At 42.0% G+C, this 19,233-nt stretch overlaps 1 protein-coding gene and 1 long non-coding RNA gene across 4 annotated transcripts in view; one reads left to right on the top strand and one right to left on the bottom strand.

The window, feature by feature from the left end:
- Nucleotides 1-3,643: 3,643 nt before the first annotated feature.
- The window catches only part of efemp2a (EGF containing fibulin extracellular matrix protein 2a), a 29,966-nt gene continuing 14,376 nt past the window's right edge, over nt 3,644-19,233 (bottom strand). The window contains exons 3-11 of the mRNA XM_047354494.1: nt 12,522-12,567; nt 12,240-12,428; nt 11,622-11,744; nt 11,410-11,526; nt 9,773-9,892; nt 9,577-9,696; nt 9,373-9,499; nt 8,729-8,924; nt 3,644-4,307 (exon numbers count right to left, since the gene is read on the bottom strand). Coding sequence (XP_047210450.1) covers nt 4,146-4,307; nt 8,729-8,924; nt 9,373-9,499; nt 9,577-9,696; nt 9,773-9,892; nt 11,410-11,526; nt 11,622-11,744; nt 12,240-12,428; nt 12,522-12,567 — 1,200 coding nt within the window. The 3' untranslated portion in view covers nt 3,644-4,145. The remainder of the gene's footprint in view (nt 4,308-8,728; nt 8,925-9,372; nt 9,500-9,576; nt 9,697-9,772; nt 9,893-11,409; nt 11,527-11,621; nt 11,745-12,239; nt 12,429-12,521; nt 12,568-19,233) is intronic.
- Nucleotides 15,160-19,186, top strand: LOC124860894. 3 transcript variants are annotated; one of them, XR_007036489.1, is made up of 5 exons: nt 15,160-15,580; nt 17,192-17,286; nt 18,442-18,615; nt 18,755-18,871; nt 19,130-19,154. It is a non-coding gene; the product is annotated as an uncharacterized LOC124860894 (long non-coding RNA). The 3 variants fall into 3 exon arrangements; XR_007036487.1 differs by having other exon boundaries at nt 18,755-19,186; XR_007036488.1 differs by lacking the exon at nt 18,755-18,871 and having other exon boundaries at nt 19,130-19,185.

Genomic DNA, 19,233 nt, shown 5'->3' on the forward strand with positions numbered 1-19,233 from the left:
GACCTGGGCTACAGAGAAGCAGCACTGGACTGTTGCTCAGTGGTCCAAAGTACTTTTTTCGGATGAAAGCAAATTCTGCATGTCATTCGGAAATCAAGGTGCCAGAGTCTGGAGGAAGACTGGGGAGAAGGAAATGCCAAAATGCCAGAAGTCCAGTGTCAAGTACCCACAGTCAGTGATGGTCTGGGGTGCCGTGTCAGCTGCTGGTGTTGGTCCACTGTGTTTTATCAAGGGCAGGGTCAATGCAGCTAGCTATCAGGAGATTTTGGAGCACTTCATGCTTCCATCTGCTGAAAAGCTTTATGGAGATGAAGATTTCATTTTTCAGCACGACCTGGCACCTGCTCACAGTGCCAAAACCACTGGTAAATGGTATACTGACCATGGTATCACTGTGCTCAATTGGCCTGCCAACTCTCCTGACCTGAACCCCATAGAGAATCTGTGGGATATTGTGAAGAGAACGTTGAGAGACTCAAGACCCAACACTCTGGATGAGCTAAAGGCCGCTATCGAAGCATCCTGGGCCTCCATAAGACCTCAGCAGTGCCACAGGCTGATTGCCTCCATGCCACGCCGCATTGAAGCAGTCATTTCTGCCAAAGGATTCCCGACCAAGTATTGAGTGCATAACTGTACATGATTATTTGAAGGTTGACGTTTTTTGTATTAAAAACACTTTTCTTTTATTGGTCGGATGAAATATGCTAATTTTGTGAGATAGGAATTTTGGGTTTTCATGAGCTGTATGCCACAATCATCCGTATTAAGACAATAAAAGACGTGAAATATTTCAGTTAGTGTGCAATGAATCTAAAATATATGAATGTTAAATTTTCATCATGACATTATGGAAAATAATTAACTTTATCACAATATGCTAATATTTTGAGAAGGACCTGTATGAGTTTTTCTGTTCTGTTGGTTTTTGGATTGAGAATGAATGTCAGAGGAGAAAATATGGACTCGAACGCTAAAAGGAACCGTTGGAGAACATAGCAGTTTGTCAAAGAAACATATTTATCAATCAAGCTTTATTTATAGAGCGCTTTACACACCCAAAGTGAACAAAGTGCTGTAAAGGTCCACAAAATTAAAGCTGTTGTGTGTCTTTACGTTGGGTGCGTGGGTTTGAGTGTTTTTATGTGTAAGCATGATGGTGGGAATGTGTGATTGTGACTGTGTTATATATTGAGCTGCAGTTGCCACTAAATACATCTTGCATTTATGAGTACCGTAAACCTTTTGGTAACATTGTTGTTATATATGTTTCTGCAGGTGTAGAAGCACTCTTCTAGTATCTTGTTTTCTCTTCACCTTTCTTATTCTCATGAGTTTTTGTCTCCTTCTCACCCTTTATCCTTTTTGCCCAACCTCTCTTGTTTCACATAAATCTCACAACAGTCAACATACTGTATCTACATTGCACATACAGTACCTTTTAAAAGTGTTAGGAATTGTTGAACTTACAACCACTTTGTAACATATTTGGAATCAGGGATTCCCTCTCTTTTCTGTATCTCCCCCATCATGTTTTTCCGTTCTTATTTTATTCCCCTGTTCAGCAGATCCAACATGTTCTGGGCCTCTTGTGCCTTTTCTTCCTTTCTGTTTCTCCCAGCCTGTGGTGAGGCCATTCATCCGATCCCAGGCTCCCAGGTAGTATAACACACACAACCCTACAAACACAGACCACATGCCGCATGGAAAAACTTGAGAATGTTTAAGCAATTAAACTCTCATTGTATTTACTGGGCTTTGACATTTTTACTATTTGCTATAAACTTTAAAAAATACTGTGACATACAGAATATCCAGAGCCTTGTAAAAAGTAGTAAAACCACTTAAATTTTCCACATTTTGCAACATTAGAGCCACAAACTACAATGTATTTTATTGACAGACCAACACAAAGTAGCGCATAGTTGAGAAGTGGAAGAAAAATGAAACATGATTTTGAAATCTAAAATGTTTGGCAAGAATTTGGATTCACTCCCCTTCACTCCGATACTCTAAATAAAATCTTGAGCAACTATTTGGCATCAGAGGTCATGTAATTGGTAAAAGCCTCAGAGGTTTGTTAGAGAACATCACAGAACAAGCAGCATCATGAAGACTGAGGGACACCACAGACAGGTCAGGCATAAAACTGTGGAAATTTAGAGTTGAGTTAAAAAAAAAACAAGCTTTGAACATTAATCAAAAGAAGCAACAAAAAAGCCCAGGGTAGCTCTGGAGGAGCTCTAGAGACCAACAGCTCAGGTGTGACAATCCATCAAAAGGACAACTATTAGTTGTCCCGTCATCAAATCTTGCCTGGAGGAGTTGGAAGTCCCTTCTGTGGTTTACCAAAAGCTGTGTAAAGGACACAACAAACATGTAGAAGGTGCTCTGATCAGATGAGACCAAAATTTAATTACTTCAATTTTGGTCTTATCTGATCAGAGCACCTGCTACATGTTTGTTGTAGAAGGTGCATACAGGCATACAGTCAGTATGCAGGAGTTCAAGCATATTAGTATTTTGTTCATGTAATGGTAGGATGGAACAAGAGATGAACATACACATTGTCTGCAGGAATGCAGGCGCTGCCCCGGTCTGTTGTGGTGAAGATAGAGCTGAACCGGTGTGCCTAGATTCCTACCCTGACTCATGGTCGTGTGTACGGGTCATGATCGAAAGCACCAGATCCCCATACAAGCGGACGAAATGAGCCTTAGAGAGGAGGTGAGGAGCTCAAAGTAAAGCCTCTTCTTCTCCACGTTGAAAGAAGTCCGTTAAGGAGCTAAAGTCACCTGATCAGGATGTGTTCTGGGCACGTCCCACCGGGAGGAGAACCGGCGGTAAACCCAGAACTCACAGGAGAGACTATATATATCCTGTCTGGTCTGGAAACGCCTTATATTTCCCTAGAATGAGCTGGAGGATGTTGACATGGAGAGAGATATCTGGGTTTCCCTCCTTGACCTGTTACCCCCCGACCCGATCTCGGTTGAACAGAATATGATGAATGGACGGATGAATACACCGTGCCCACTGTGAAACACAGTGGTGTCACCTTCATTCTGTGGGGATAACCTACTTCAACAGGAACAGGGAAGCTGGTCAGAGAAGATGTATGGTGCTGAATACAGGACAATCGTGATAGAAAACCTGTTCGTCTGCAAAAGACTACAGACTGTGGCAGAGGTTCCCCTTCCAGCAAGACGAAGATCCTAAACTTAGAGACAGAGCTACAAGGCAATGGTCCACATCAAATCATATTCATGTGTTAGTAGGACGAAATCCAGCTGACTTGGAGCTGTAACTTCTGGAAAAGTTGGCTTTATAAAGTAGAGTTAGTTGAGCTTAATATAAAAGCACGTCCCAATTTATTTGTAAAAACAAAAATAGAAAAATCGTTTAATTTTTATTCCATTTCATGATTATGCATTACTTTGTGTTAGCCAGTTACAGAAAACGTAATAAAATACAAGAAAGGTTTGTTGTTGCAACATGAAAATGTGTAAACAGTTTAAAGGGAGGTACTTCAGCTCTTCTTTTGATTAAATTATCAGATAACTGAAATATATTTTAATTTCATGAATAACAGGGTGGGAGTTAAACCACTTTAAAAAAAAACATTTTCATTGTGACACACAGATGAAAGGAGTATTGTTTTATTTGAACTCAAATCTTAAAAAATATAAAGTACAACATGACATGACAAACCCAGAAACTGTAGCACAAACACAGATAATGAACAGTGGAGGGCGACGGAGGAAGTGTGGGCGCTGAGGTCTGATGTGAGTGGTTACTGACATTAAAGGTGAGCTGGAGATAAGCATGTAAGCTGGTGAAAACGGATAAATCTGATGAGAATTCAGTCATTTTCACCCTGATCAGAGTAAAATCTTTCATACACCTGAGAAATAAGATAGGTGTAAAGGACAGAATAAAGTAAAATCAAACAGCTTGGACTGTGTGCTACAATGTGTCTGTGTTTAGTGTACTGGACGTATTTTCTGTTAGGAAAGTGTCACTTTCTGTGGACTGTGTAGAAAAAGGCTGATAATGTAAATATCACAGTGACTGGATGAACAGCATTGACCACTTGTGTTTTACAGCTACTTTTGGATCTGTGTCCCTCCACTCCTGCTCCTGCTTTAAAAGGTGTACGGCCCAACAAAGATAGAAAGTCTGAGGACGGAGCTGGTCCGCTGGCTGACCAGGGGGTGACCCGACAACATCTCCAGGTCCAACGTGTACTCTCTGGGTCCAGACACGGCTCGGGCCAGAACCAGCATGGCGCTGTAGTTATTGGTTTGCTGATGGGGAGACAAAGAAAAAACTAATGAGGTTTAAAGCAGAGGAAACAATGGTCAAAGAAAGCTTCTTTGAAACAAATGCAAAGGATCCTTCAAATCTATTCACTGCTGTAAATAGCCTAAAATAAATTATTCTAATACTGCAGCAGCATAATCTTATTCAGAAAAGGTTTGAAAAGCCATTAATCCGAGTACATTTATTACATTAGGAAAAATGTCCTCTTTAAGAAATGATATTTTTTTACAAAATCTTTGGTCCCCCACTTATTAGCCGTCTTAAAAATATAGAAATCACTGTAATTTATAAATATAGTAATATAATTCATTACAACTATACATTTTATAGATTAATTAGACTATTTGGGAACTTCTAATTAGAGCAATTCAATTCAATTCAATTCAAAACTACTTTATTAATCCCAAAGGGAAATTAAATGTTGTTTTATATATTAAATTAAATGTTTTATATATATATAGATATATATAGATATATCTATATATATATATATATATATATATATATATATATATATATATATATATATATACTGCTTAAAAAAAAGAAGGGAACACTCAAATAACACATCCTAGATCTGAATGAATGAAATATTCTCATTGAATACTTTGTTCTGTACAAAGTTGAATGTGCTGACAACAAAATCACACAAAAATTATCAATGGAAATCAAATTTATTAACCAATGGAGGCCTGGATTTGGAGTCACACACAAAATGAAAATGGAAAAACTGATCCAACATTGATGTAATGTCCTTAAAACAAGTCAAAATGAGGCTCAGTATTGTGTGTGGCCTCCATGTGTCTGTATGACCTCCCTACAACACCTGGGCGTGCTCCTGATGAGACGGTGGATGGTCTCCTGAGGGATCTCCTCCCAGACCTGGACTAAAGCATCCGCCAACTCCTGGACAGTCTGTGATGCAACGTGACGTTGGTGGATGGAGCGAGACATGATGTCCCAGATGTGCTCAATCGGATTCAGGTCTGGGGAACAGGCGGGCCAGTCCATAGCTTCAATGCCTTCATCTTGCAGGAACTGCTGACACACTCCAGCCACATGAGGTCTAGCATTGTCCTGCATTAGGAGGAATCCAGGGCCAACCGCACCAGCATATGGTCTCACAAGGGATCTGAGGATCTCATCTCGGTACCTAATGGCAGTCAGGCTACCTCTGGCGAGCACATGGAGGGTCATGCAGCCCTCCAAAGAAATGCCACCCCACACCATTACTGACCCACTGCCAAACTGGTCATGCTGAAGGACGTTGCAGGCAGCAGATCGCTCTCCACGGTGTCTCCAGACTCTGTCACGTCTGTCACATGTGTTCAGTGTGAACCTGTTTTCATCTGTGAAGAGCACAGGGCGCCAGTGGCGATTTTGACAATCCTGGTGTTCTCTGGCAAATGCCAAGCGTCCTGCACAGTGTTGGGCTGTGAGGACAACCCCCATTTGTGGACGTTGGGCCCTCATACCATCCTCATGGAGTCGGTTACTAACCGTTTGTGCAGACACATGCATATTTGTGGCCTGCTGGAGGTCATTTTTCAGGGTTCTGGCAGTGCTCCTCCGGTTCCTCCTTGCACAAAGGCAGAGGTAGAGGTCCTGCTGCTGGGTTCTTGCCCTCCAATGGCCTCCTCCACGTCTCCTGGTGTACTGGCCTGTCTCCTGGTAGCGCCTCCAGGCTCTGGACACTATGCTGACAGACACAGCAAACCTTCTTGGCACAGCTTGCATTGATGTGCCATTGTGGATGAGCTGCACTACCTGAGCCACTTGTGTGGGTTATACAGTCCGTCTCATGCTACCATGAGTGTGAAAGCACCACCAACATTCAAAAGTGACCAAAACATCAGCCAGAAAGCATAGGTACTGAGAAGTGGTCTGTGGTCCCCACCTGCAGAACCACTCCTTTATTGAGTGTGTCTTGCTAATCACCAAAGATTTCCCCCTGTTGTCTTTTCCATTTGAACAACAGCTGTGAAATTGATTGTCAATCAGTGTTGCTTCTTAAGTGGACAGTTTGATTTCACAGACGTTTGATTTACTTGGAGTTATATTGTGTTGTTTAAGTGTTCCCTTTATTTTTTTGAGCAGTGTATAGAGCTAATCTCTTGTTTGTTCTTTGTTTAACTGGGTTGGCTGAAGAAATATTAATTCAGTTTTTATTTATATAGCGCCAATTCACAACACATGTTGTCTCAAGGCACTTCACTACAGTCAGGTTCATACATTCCAATTAATCCTAACCATTGAACAGTTCAGTCAGATTCAGTTATTTATTCAAATTGGATAAAATGTTTTTCTGTCTAAGGAAACCCAGCAGATTGCATCCAGTCAGAGACTTGCAGCATTCCCTCCTCCCGGATGAGCATGTAGAGACAGTGGACAGTCACTGGCGTTGACTTTGCAGCAATCCCTCATACTGAGCATGCATGTAGCGACAGTGGAGAGGAAAAACTCCCTTTTAACAGGAAGAAACCTCCAGCAGAACCAGGCTCAGTGTGAGCAGCCATCTGCCACGACCGACTGGGGGTTAGAGAGAACAGAGCAGAGACACAAAGAAAACACAGAAGCACTGATCCAGGAGTACTTTCTATGGGAAGGAAAAGTAAATGTTAATGGATGTAGCTCCTTTAGTCGTTTCACCTAGAAAGAAAGAACAGATAAACTCTGAGCCAGTTTTCAAGGTTAGAGTCTGAAAGAGAGCACATAGAGTTAGTCACAGTAAAAGCTCAGTCAATTGCCATGTCTAGGAGAGAGAAAGGGTTAAACACTGAAAGACGGGGCTATGTGGATCATCGGTAGAGGGTGAGCATTAAGTTGTTGCCAGCAGAAGCTTGGACGATGCCCCTCTCTAGAAAGGTGTCACAGGCAGACACAGAGCCAGGCCAGGTGTAGCTTCTAGGAAGAGAAAAGAGAGAACAAAGTTAAAAGCTGAAATAACAGCAAATAATGCAAAATTGGAGAGTAGTGTGAGAATGTAGCGAAGAGGGTGAAAGTGGTCATTATGTCCTCCAGCAGCCTAAGCCTATAGCAGCATAACTACAGAGATAGCTCAGGATAACCTATCCCTCTCTAACTATAAGCTTTATCAAAAAGGAAAGTTTTAAGCCTAGCCTTAAAAGTAGACAGGGTGTCCATCTAGAGCCCACTGATGGCCATTGTTATACTAAAAACCACAAGGATTGGGATACCTCCCTCTGTCAGACTGATTATAACCATTGGAAAAGGGAAGGGGTCATACAGGTAGCAGAAATGGAGGGTGTGTTTGCACCTCAACCATAACTGAGCCGGTTTAGGCTAAACCTGACTCCCCCTTACTCCAACCAACAGGAAGGGAAGAAGACGGAGGTAAAAAATAAGGAAGATAGCCTAAGCCACTCTAACTATAAGCTTTATCAAAAAGGAAAGTTTTAAGCCTAGTCTTAAAAGTAGACAGGGTGTCTGCCTCACGGACTAAAACTGGGAGCTGGTTCCACAGGAGAGGAGCCTGATAACTAAAGGTTCTGCCTCCCATTCTACTTCTAGAGACTCTAGGAACCACCAGTAAACCTGCAGTCTGAGAACGAAGTGCTCTGTTAGGAACATATGGAACAATCAGATCTCTGATGTATGATGGAGCTAGATCATTAAGGGCTTTATATGTGAGGAGGAGAATTTTAAATTGTATTCTGGATTTAACAGGGAGCCAATGAAGGGAAGCTAAAGTAGGAGGAATATGATCTATCTTTAATTTTCATCAGAACTCTTGCTGCAGCATTTTGAATAAGCTGAAGGCTTTTAACTGCATTTTGTGGACATCCTGATAGTAAAGAATTACAATAGTCCAGCCTTGAAGTAACAAATGCATGGACTAGTTTTTCAGGGTCACTACTGGACAGGATATTTCTAATTTTGACAATGTTCCGGAGGTGAAAGAAGGAAATCCTAGAAACCTGTTTAAAACCTGTTATTAAATTTGTTGAACGAACCAATCTAACACAACTAAGTTAAACAAGTCTCATTTTTGTTGACAAACAAATTGAAAAAAGTAAGAAAAGAAAAACATTCATTTGTGAAATTAGTTTGACTAAAACAAATAAAGGGCATGAGAACCCACTGTTGTAGGAAATTCTGAATCAGCCTTGAAAGGTTAAGGTAACCCAGCTCAGATAGGATGAATTAAGATTTAAAACTCTGATTTGGAAAGAAAGCTACAATCTTACCTGAATTTGAAATGTTATTTTTGGAATATGATGCAAAACACTGAGTACTTTAGTGTAGATCTTACTACATGTTTACTGAATGGCAGAAGAAAAAATAGCCAAGTTTTTTCTCTGATATGTCTTTCCCAGACCTAACAGTGCTGGTTCATGGCAGTCATCCCACACTACACTCCTCCACGCCCTCCAACAGTCCTCACCCTGATGTAAAAGTCTCTATTGTCGTCCCCGGATCGGATGCGGAAGGTGTTGAGGGACCCTGTCAGGATGTTAGTGGCCTGAATCAGGAATATATCGGAGGGCACGGAGCGCTCCGAGGTGATGGTCATGTATCGGTGGACCACGCTGTAAGGCAAATCTCTGCAGGCAGGCTTGTTATGTGGGCACACACAGCGGCTGATTCACACAGAAAGAGAAAAACACCAATGAAAAAAAGAGCATTTATTATAATGTCAGCAGTTCATTCATCTGCCAGCAGATGGAGTAAAGTTCTCCAAAGATGAGCAAACACTCAACAGTAGCGTTTGTTTTCTAACATGCTTTTTACACCCTTCAGTCGTGTGTGACATGTTAACAGGGGTTTCCACTTGCTACAGCTTGTTCACAGCTGTAAATGTTTTCTTTTTGCATTGGAGCATGTTCAAAAGAAGAGCTTGTAAAGTTGGACTGATATGTGGAAAAAGTAATGGGTGTAATTTAGCAGTCTGAGCCACACTCGTCACAGGGGCTGATTATGTTCGGAGCTGATGGCCAGCACATATTTCAGTAATTAGGACATGGTGTGTAAGTGCGGGTTTGTGGACAGCAAAGGCATACACACACCCTTTCACTAGCCGTCACTCACTTGTCAGAGACGTGTACGTATGGATCTTGGCACCGGTCGGTGTCCACACACTGGTACCGCCCGTGGATGTTGACGCACGTCTGCGTGTCGGTGCACTGATGCTCGCCTGTTTCACATTCGTTTATATCTGCGCAGGACAAACAGCTTGTGAGGTTTGGCTGTTCAGGGCCAAAACAGGGGGGTGTTTCACTTTCAGGTGCTCACCTTGGCACATTCTGGTGCCCACCAGCTGGTATCCTTCAGGGCACACGCAGGAGAACTTCCCGGGCTCGTTGACGCACTGGAACTGGCAGTGGTAACTGGAGGACCTGCACTCATCGATGTCTGACAACGTATAAGATCAGGTTTTAATGCTTGACCACAGATCGGAGCAGATGATGAACTGTCCCTCGTTTCTTACCGTTACAAGCAAAGCCGTCAGGCCCGAGCTCGTAGCCCTGATCGCAGCGACACATGAAGGTGCCATACGTGTTGAAACACCTTTGAGAGCAGGGTGCACCCATCTCACACTCATTTACATCTGAAAGCAGGGAACATTTCACTGCACCGAAGCCTCCAAAAACACGATGAGAACAGGTTTTTATAATAATATCTGATGTTGAAATAAAGAGGATTAGTAACGCGCAGAGACATATTTTATCAATTATTATTTAATGTTCCACTTCAAAGTTGGTGCTGAGTTTGTTTTTTTTCGTTTTTTAGGACATATGTACGCTTCTATAAATCAGTTACTGGCAGGTTATAATACAGTTTCTAAGTTACTTTGTTTGTTTTGCAACATTTTACTACAGAAATGTACTCATACTCGTCATCTTCCGCTTATCGGGGACCGGGTTGCGGGGGCAGCAGACTCAGCAGAGACGCCCAGACATCCCTCTCTCCAGACACCTGGGCTCCCCCTGGAGGAACTGGACGCCTTGGGCCTCCCGAGGAAGGCGTCCAGGAGGCATCCGGTATAGATGCCCGAGCCGTCTCAATCCTCTTTGCACCGGTCCCTCACGGTTCCCCCTGCAAGTGGTGGGCCCACTGGGGGATGGCCTCGTGTCTCTCGTTCGGGCTTGGCCTGGCCGGGTCCCGCGAGGAGCAACCCGGCCACCAGGCGCTCTCCGACAAGTCCCGACCCCAGGCCTGGCTCCAGGGTGGGACCCCGGCTCCGCCGTACCGGGCGACGTAACCTGCCTCGATATTTTGTTCTTCATGAGGGATTCTTGAACCACTCTTTGTCTGACCCATCACCTAGAGCCCGTTTGCCATGGGAGACCCTACCAGGGGCATTTAGGCCCCAGACAACATAGCCTCTAGGATCATTTGAGCACTCAAACCCCTCCACCACGTTAAGGTGGCGGTTCAAGGAGGGGTCTACTACAGAAATGTTTAAAGGGGAATGTTTTTTCAGGGCCCACCAATGTAAACCGTTCAACAAAGCACACTGCCTCCCTTGCACTTTTTTTTTTTACATTTTGTGTCATTGCAACCACAAACTTCAGTGTATTTTTGGTGATTTCATGTGACAGATTAACACAAAGTAGAGCAAATTATAAAGTGGAAGGAAAATTATACATAGTTTTCTTTTTTTTTTATTCTCAGTATAAATAAGGTTGATCTGTGAGGTTTGTTGTAGAATCTGTTGACAGGGAAACTACTATCCTTGCAATCCCCAAATCTGTCATTTTGTAAGGATGGCAAGACAAAAGCCATGAGATGTTAGGCTGTAGAGGACACAGCAAACGTATGGAAGGTGGTTTACTCAGATGAGACATTGAACCTCACCCTGAACATACTACCCACACTGGGAAGCATGGTGGTGGCAGCATCAAGCTGTGGGGATGCTGTTCCTCAGCAGGAACAGGGTAAGTGGATGGGTGGATTGAGTTAGTTTAAGGGGTATGGATACGTTTGCAAGGCATACATAGAATACATAGAATTGACTTTTATTCTTTTGCATTACTAGGTCTAACTTTGTTCAAATAAAAGCAGAGGAGGCAGAATTTTTACTTAAAGGTGAGTTAATGTAGGAATTATTATTTTATTTCTCACCGACGCAGGATCGGTTGTTTCCTCCCAGCTGGAAACCAGGCTCGCATTGACAGGAGAAGGAGCCGGGGACATTGACACAGCGATGCTGGCAGTATCTGTACCTGCACTCATCTATGTCTGAGGTGAAGAAACATGAGTCAGAGGGTCAGTAGGTTTATTCAACACAGCGGAAAATGATCTGATTTAGGCCTGGAGAGTGGAGATGAACTCACCAATACACTCCGTGCCAACTTTGCTGTAACCACGGGGGCACTGACAGTTGAAGGCACCCAGTGTGTTGATGCACTCCTGGCTGGGCTGGCAGTCGTGTTCCTCTCGCTCACACTCATCGACATCTGTGTATGTGTGTGTGTGGGTGAAGCAGAACAGAGCCGGATATTAAAACGTGCTTATTGTGAGCAAGCACATCACCATTCAGTTGCTACACAACAACCGCTTCAGGCCACAATGGCAGCATTCGCCTTTACTTGTACCCAACAGCTGAGAATATCACGTTGAGTCATGCTTGCTGTCTCATGCAAGTCATGTCAAACACCTCCAGCACAAGCAGGTTTCTAGCCGCAAGTCAGTTTCTAAAAAACGCAGCAGCTGTCCTCGTGTGAAATCTTCCAAATTCCTGTCCTGCTCACCCGCCTCCTGTGGGCTCCCACTCACTCACACCCACACAGATTGCTCTAGCATGCTGCCTCCAGTCCCCACGCCTGCTGCAGCCACCTGTCTCTTACCAATCTGTGGCCACCAAAAATCTCTCACACATACTAACTGAATAAACACTCATCCTGTGGCCACCTGCCCACCTCCAGCCCCCAGATGCAAATGCAGGCACCCACCCACGCAGCTGTCTCCATGCGGCTCGTAGCCCAGGGGGCAGGGGTTAAAGGCCTCAGTGGGGTTGATGGAGGGCTCTGGAGCTGGGATGAATGATGCAGAGCGGGGAAGGCACAGGTAGCCCCCGTAGTGGTTGAAGCACTTCATTTCCCCTTTGCAGGCATCTGGAATGGTCTCGCACTCATTTATGTCTGCCAGGAGACCAGGAGAAAGATATTTAGGGTCAGAAATCAGATTAAAAATGGATCAAGAGAGCTCTGAGAAGTGACTGTAAAGATTTTCACCTCTGCAGTGCTCAGTCTGGGGGTCCCAGTGATATCCATCTGTGCACTGTAAAAAATATCCGTAAATTTCAGTTAAAGAAAGTAAACCATGAACATTTTAAACCATAAATTGGAAATCAGTTTTAAACTGTTTCTTTAACAAGTAATTACCGTAAATAAGATAATTGGGAAAAAATAAAATTTTTACAGGTTTTCTTCAGAAAATTTACATTGCCCTGCTGTTAAAACAAATCTTGTAATACTTTTACCAGTAATATACTGTAGTTTTTCTAGTAGTGCATAATGTAGTTTTTGCATTCAACAATTATAAAGTATACAGTTCGAAACTGTTCAATATGCATACTGTTGGGACAATTACAGAAATATGCTGCAAGGATTTGAAGAGTCAATACTGTAATTTTGGGGTTTTATTCTTGTAAATTTTCATACGCTCATGGGGATAACAGAAATATGCTGTACATTTCTTGCATACTTTCTCTTAAGAAATAATGCCTTTAACTGTAAAGAGTATGGTTATGGGAAAAAATATACAGACCCTTTCCAAAAAAACTTTTATAACTGAAAAGTTGTTTAATAATTCCATTCAAAAAGTTTAACTTTTCAAAGATTATAGACTATAGAATCCAAGTGTTTATTTTTACCTGATTTGGGTTTTCAGCTTATAAAACCTATGAAAATAGAAATAAAAAAGTAGAATACTGTGAATAAATCACAATTTATTTCTCAGTTTTTGCAGAAAAAAAAGAATTATCACATCAAATCAGTTAAAACAATGGTCCTTCCAAAACAATATGTGAATCTTCAGTACTTGTTTGGGAATTCCTTTGCCATAATGCCTCAATGAGACTTGGCATTGAGGCAATCAGCCTGTGGCATTGCCAGGAAGTTATGGAAGCCCAGCTTTTCTTGATGCTTACGGTCAGTTCTTCTTTGTTAGTCCCCCTTATTTTCCTCTTGAGAATACGCCAGATTCTCAATGGAGTTTAGGTCCAGGCAGTTAGTTGGCCAGTCAAGCACTGTGCTGGCATGGGCATCAAACCTGGTTTTGGTGCTTCTGGTATGGGCAGGGGTCAGGTCCTGCTGGAAGAAGGAATCCGCATCTCCATTCAGATCCTCAGCAGAAGGAATCATGAAGTCCTCTAAAACATTCTGATAGACTGTTGTGGTGAGCTTGGATTTTTCAAAGCAGAGGTTACCAACACCTGCACTGGACATTGCATCCCAAATGATGACTGACTGTGGATATTTCACACTGGACCTCAAGCAGCTTGGGTTCTGTCTTTCACCCTTCTGCCTCCAAACCCTTGGACTTTGATTTTCAACTGAAAGGCATACTTTATTTTCATCGGAAAAGAGGACCTTGGACCACTGGCCAACAATCCAGTCCATCTTCTCCATGGCCAGTTGAGATGCTTCCTACATTGGCTCAGGTTCAGAAGTGGCTTGACCTGAAGAACCCGACAGCTGTAGCCCATCTCCTGGATGTGTCTTAATGTGGTGGTTTTTGAAGCTGTGAGTCCTGCCTCATTCCACTCATTCTGGAACGCTGTCAGATTCTTGAATCTTCTCTGATAATCGATTGAAGCCCACGGACATCTATTTTGCTGGTGTACCTGTTGCCACCTTTTGCCATTCCACTAGACATTCCATTGATGTGCTTGGACACAGCACTCCGTGAACAGCCAGCTGAACTTTTGTGGCTTACCCATACCATATGGAGGGTATCAATGATGGTCTTTGCCATATTGAACTGAGCTGAGAAAGTTGAACCAAACCTAAGTAATTTAGTGAGACATGGGGAAACCTGTGAAGGTGCTTTAAGTTTATGATTCGTGTGTGGCACTTAGTTTAAAATATTCATGCCCATCAAAATTTGGGCTGATTTCTTCACAGTATTCTGATATTTTGAATTCCTGTTTTGTGTGTTTCATGAGCTGGAAGCCCAAATTATGCAGAAATAAACAAATTCATGCAATTGTTTAAGATGTGGGTCCTGAATCTGGAATCTATTAAAGTTTGACTTTTTGAACGGAATTATGTAAATTAAATATCTTTCCATGAAATGTTCTGTACTGTGAATTATCTTGTTGCCAATACTGGAATTTTTTCATTAACAAATAAATTAAAATAAATAAGAATAATCTCTACTCAGTCACTGAAAATGTTTTAGAGATATTTGTAGCCTATTGTAATATAATTTATTTGGTTTAATAAAAGTCACGTAAGTCAGGTTTCCTGCCCGTAAGTAGACCTCGCAGCAGTGTTGCCAGGTGAGAAATGTAGGATTATCGTACTAGAGACATAAAATTATCGTATTTTGAGGGAAATTACTCGTTATAACCAAAATAACAAGTCTGTTGATGTGTTGAATAGCGTCTAACAGACACTGGCAGCTTTGTGGCGTCAGTACGGAATAGATTTATCTACAGCTGCAGCCCCACAGTGCCGGGAACTGCTTCTTCTTCTTTCCTTTTCCTCAATCATGGGCGGGCGCAGTGGACTATTCAGCCAATCATGGCCGTTGTTCTGAGGCCAACGCATCACGTCACACGTAGGTCACATTTAGAAAAGCACGATTGGCTGGAATTTCCAGCATTTGTTTCCGAATCCGGACGCAGATGCCTTCAAGGTTCACAAAAAAACTCCGACAGACTTTGGCGATAAGCTGATGACGACTGATTACAACCACACATTCACGGAATGGTCAAATTATCGTACATTTGGCCTTTTTTTAGAAATATTGATCGTACATCGTACAGAGAGCAAGATTATCGTACAAATACAATAATTATCGTACACCTGACAACACTGCCTCGCAGACAGCCTGCAGTCAGTCTTAATTAATGGCTCTTCAGGGGCCCCTGCACCTGGTCTGCGCGGACAGGTGAAGTGGAGCTCTGGCGGTTTTTTGGAAACGGTGGATTTGAACGGACCAATCAGCGCGCTGCATTTGAGGACCCGTCGCACTCTGTGGTTCGCGTTTTTTCCAGCTATCCCGCTCAAGTTGTGCAGAGACTTCATCATCCAACCTTCACCATAAGAGCGGCCCTCTTTCTCAGGTATGTAAATATCGCGGAACATTTCAGAAAACAAATGGTTTGAATTGCACTCGGTACGTTGAAAAGAGATTTCAGGGGAAACAAGGAAAAAAACAAAAAAACGTTGTGGAAAGCTAGCCTCTCCACAAGCTGTAGCTGACATCTGTTCCGTATCGCCATTGCTGTAAACTAACCATCGAAGTAATATATTTAAGATGTATTCATGCAACCTGTGTGCAGAAACAGTTCAATCTGTTCAAGCCTTTGTTCTCCATTGCAAACTGCATCGCAACGAACCGAGGCGTATGTTCAAGTGTGTTGCAGCCAGTTGCAAGCAAGTGTGTACTGGTTATGCAGCATTAAAAGCACACTTCTATCGTCATTATAATAGCATGCCAACAGTTGCTCTGGACACATGTTTAACGAAATTAAAATGCACAGTTGCACTTTGTGAATGCCAGAGTGACGGGATAAAAGCGTTGGTTGTTCACTTGAAGGAGCATATAGTAGAGGGGCGCCAAGTAACTTGCCCTGTGAGAGGGTGCTCCTCTGTGTTCCGTGTAAAATCTTCCTTTACCTCTCACATCTCCAGAAAACATAAAAATTATTTGGAAAATGTGATTTGTGAAACAAGTAATGAAGATACTCAGAGTGCTGCAAGTGCTACCACAAAAGATTCCTGTGTGCCTGATGCAGAAGACACAGTCATAGATGGACCAAATTTCAGTGACTTGTATCTTAGAAATGTATGCATGTTTTACATAAAACTACAGGGACAGCATCTTCTTCCATCATCTACCGTTCAAGACATTGTAGAAGAGATACAGAATATACATGAATTAGGACAGACATACTCTTTAAATAGATTGAACTTGCTTCTTAAAGAAATGTCATTTGCAGATGAAGACATTGCAAAAATCTGTGACGCAGTAAAGCAGTCGGACTTGTTCTCAGCTTGCCACACAGGGCCCATGAGAACTGCTTATTCAAGAGCCCAGTGTTTTAAAGACATGTTCAAATATGGGGAACCCAAAAAAGTGTTGTTGAGCAAAGATGAGGACAGAAAAGATAGATTTGCATACTATGTTCCTGTGCCAAATACATTAAAAGGTATGTTAGATTCCAAATATTGGCAGGGCCTAATGATGGCTCATGATGTTTCAAAAACTGATGTTCTCTGTGACTGTAACGATGGTAAGGTGTTTATGTCCAACATATTTTTTCAAGAAAACCCAAGTTGTCTCAAGCTGGTTCTCTATCAACATGCATTCGAAGTTGTGAACCCATTGGGATCTGCAAAAATAAGCACAAGGTCTTGGCTGTATACTTTTCTCTACTCAACATGCCACCCCATGTCCGATCAAATACTGATCATATAGCTGGTCTTGTTGTGTAGAGAGAAAGATTTCAACGAATTTGGCCATTCCAGAGTTTTTTCAGAACTGTTGACTGACTTGAAAATACTACAGGAGAATGGGATAACTATGGCAGATGAATCAGTTGTGAAAAGGGGCTCTGTATTGCATTGCTGGAGACAACTTGGGGTCTCACTGCATCGGGGGTTTTACGGAAAATTTCAGTACATCTCAGTACTTCTGCAGATATTGTCTGATTACTCGTTCTGAATTTCAGAGTGAAAATCCAGCTATCATTGGACTCCAGAAACGTATCAATCTGCCACTGAACAGCTGGAGAGAGAGGATGTGACAGAAGTACAGGGGATTAAGGTCAGGTCAGTGTTTAATACTTTAGAGAACTTTAATGTTTGTTCACCAGGCATGCCCCCTTGTCTTGGCCATGACATCTTCGAGGGTGTCCTCATAGGATGTTGCCCTTTATCTCAAATACATGATTGTCAAAAAGATATGGTTGACATAATTTTGAACAGGCGCATCCGACAATTCAAATACAAAGCAACAGATGCTTGTTCCAAACCTTGTGCTGTCCCTCCAAAAGCACTGAAACTCAGTGGACAAGCTGTACAAAACTGGAATTTCTTGAGACTGTTGCCTCTGTTCATTGGTGATAAGGTGCAGGATTCACAAGATGATATGTGGCAGTTAACATTGCAGCTTAAGGATATTGTTGACCTGATTTGTGCTCAGCAAATTTCCAAGCCTTAGGTTGCATATTTGAATGTTCTCATCCAGGAATATTTGGAAACCAGGAAGGCATTGTTTCCAGATAACGCACTGAGACCTAAACATCATTATTTACACCACTATCCAGGGCTGATTCTGAAATTTGGTCCACTCATCAGGCTCTGGACCATGCGGTTCGAGAGCAAACATAGTTACTTCAAAAGATGTGCCAGACATCTGAAGAACTTCGAAAATCTGTGTTTGACTCTTTCAGAGAGACATCAAATGTTTCAGGCCTTTCTTTCTGCTGGAACAGTGACTCCCCCAACCTTGCAAATAAAAGATGGCTCACCATTTTATTCAGAACTTTACAGTGAGGAAGTTAAAGGTGCAGTTCTTCATTTTGGGTTCACTGGAAAAAAAGACAATGATTCCTGTTGATGTGCAGTATAATGGAATAACGTACAAGAAGGGCCAATTTGTAGTCAGTAGGAATGATGAGATACTGGAGTTTGGTGAACTCATCCTCACTTTGGTGAAGGATGAATCTGCACTTCATTTTCTGATGAGAGTTTATCGTGGAGAATTTCTTCCACACTACCACATGTACTTCGTAAAGGATGAAACACGAAGATTAGAATGCAGACACATTAGTGAACTGATTGACATGTGGCCATTATCATCTTACATAAAAGATGGGAATCAGTTTGTCCCATTAAAACATAGTGTTTTGTCAGTGTAAATGCTTGATATTAATGGGTCAAAGATCAACCTTTTTTTTAGTTTTCTGTATTTCAACAGATATGATGGATACACAAAAGGACATCGGTGATGCCATACGAGCTTTAGAGGATGTGTTGGAGAACCTCGGCACTACAACCACAGATGATTTACAATATATCACTGAAGGAGACTTATTGCCTGTGCTAAAGTCCATACAGGCCAGAAGACTGGTTGCTGCGTGGGCCCAAAATAGTAAGTGTTTTGACATAAAGTCTTGTGTAACTTTTGCATAAAAATATGTGCTTTACACCTAACTACAGATCAAAAGGAAAATGAAAGGTCAACAAAGACAAATTTCAATCATATTTCATGTGTTTGTTTATTTGACAAGAACAACAATGTACAGCTTCTCATTTACACCTGGTAGTTCCTGTGCAGGGGACAGACAACAGTCTGTTAGAAAAGGAAACACTCTACATTAACAGTTACCTAACATTACTTTACACAGGTAAATTTGATATCACTAACACAATTTAAAAGATGAAAAATTGTAACAGTAAAAAGTACATGTACTTGTATATATTTATGCATAACTTAATTTGATATGACCAGTTAGTAAGATATTTCAAGATAATTGCAGTTTTGAGATTTAAGCATATTGTATATAATATCTTGTTTTGATAAAACAAAATTTTTCTTTTTTTTACAGAGTACCAAAAAAATGTATACGTAATGTTTTTCAATTTCATTTGTTGTACCTTTCCAGACTCAATGGCTTCATCCTCCTCTCCACAGTCCGTTCAGTCCTCTCAATCTACAACCATCGTCTGCTGCTATTTCATCACCTTCATTGAGCTGCTCCCCAGTTTT

Source organism: Girardinichthys multiradiatus, chromosome 23, assembly GCF_021462225.1.
Source record: "Girardinichthys multiradiatus isolate DD_20200921_A chromosome 23, DD_fGirMul_XY1, whole genome shotgun sequence".
NCBI lineage: Eukaryota > Metazoa > Chordata > Actinopteri > Cyprinodontiformes > Goodeidae > Girardinichthys > Girardinichthys multiradiatus.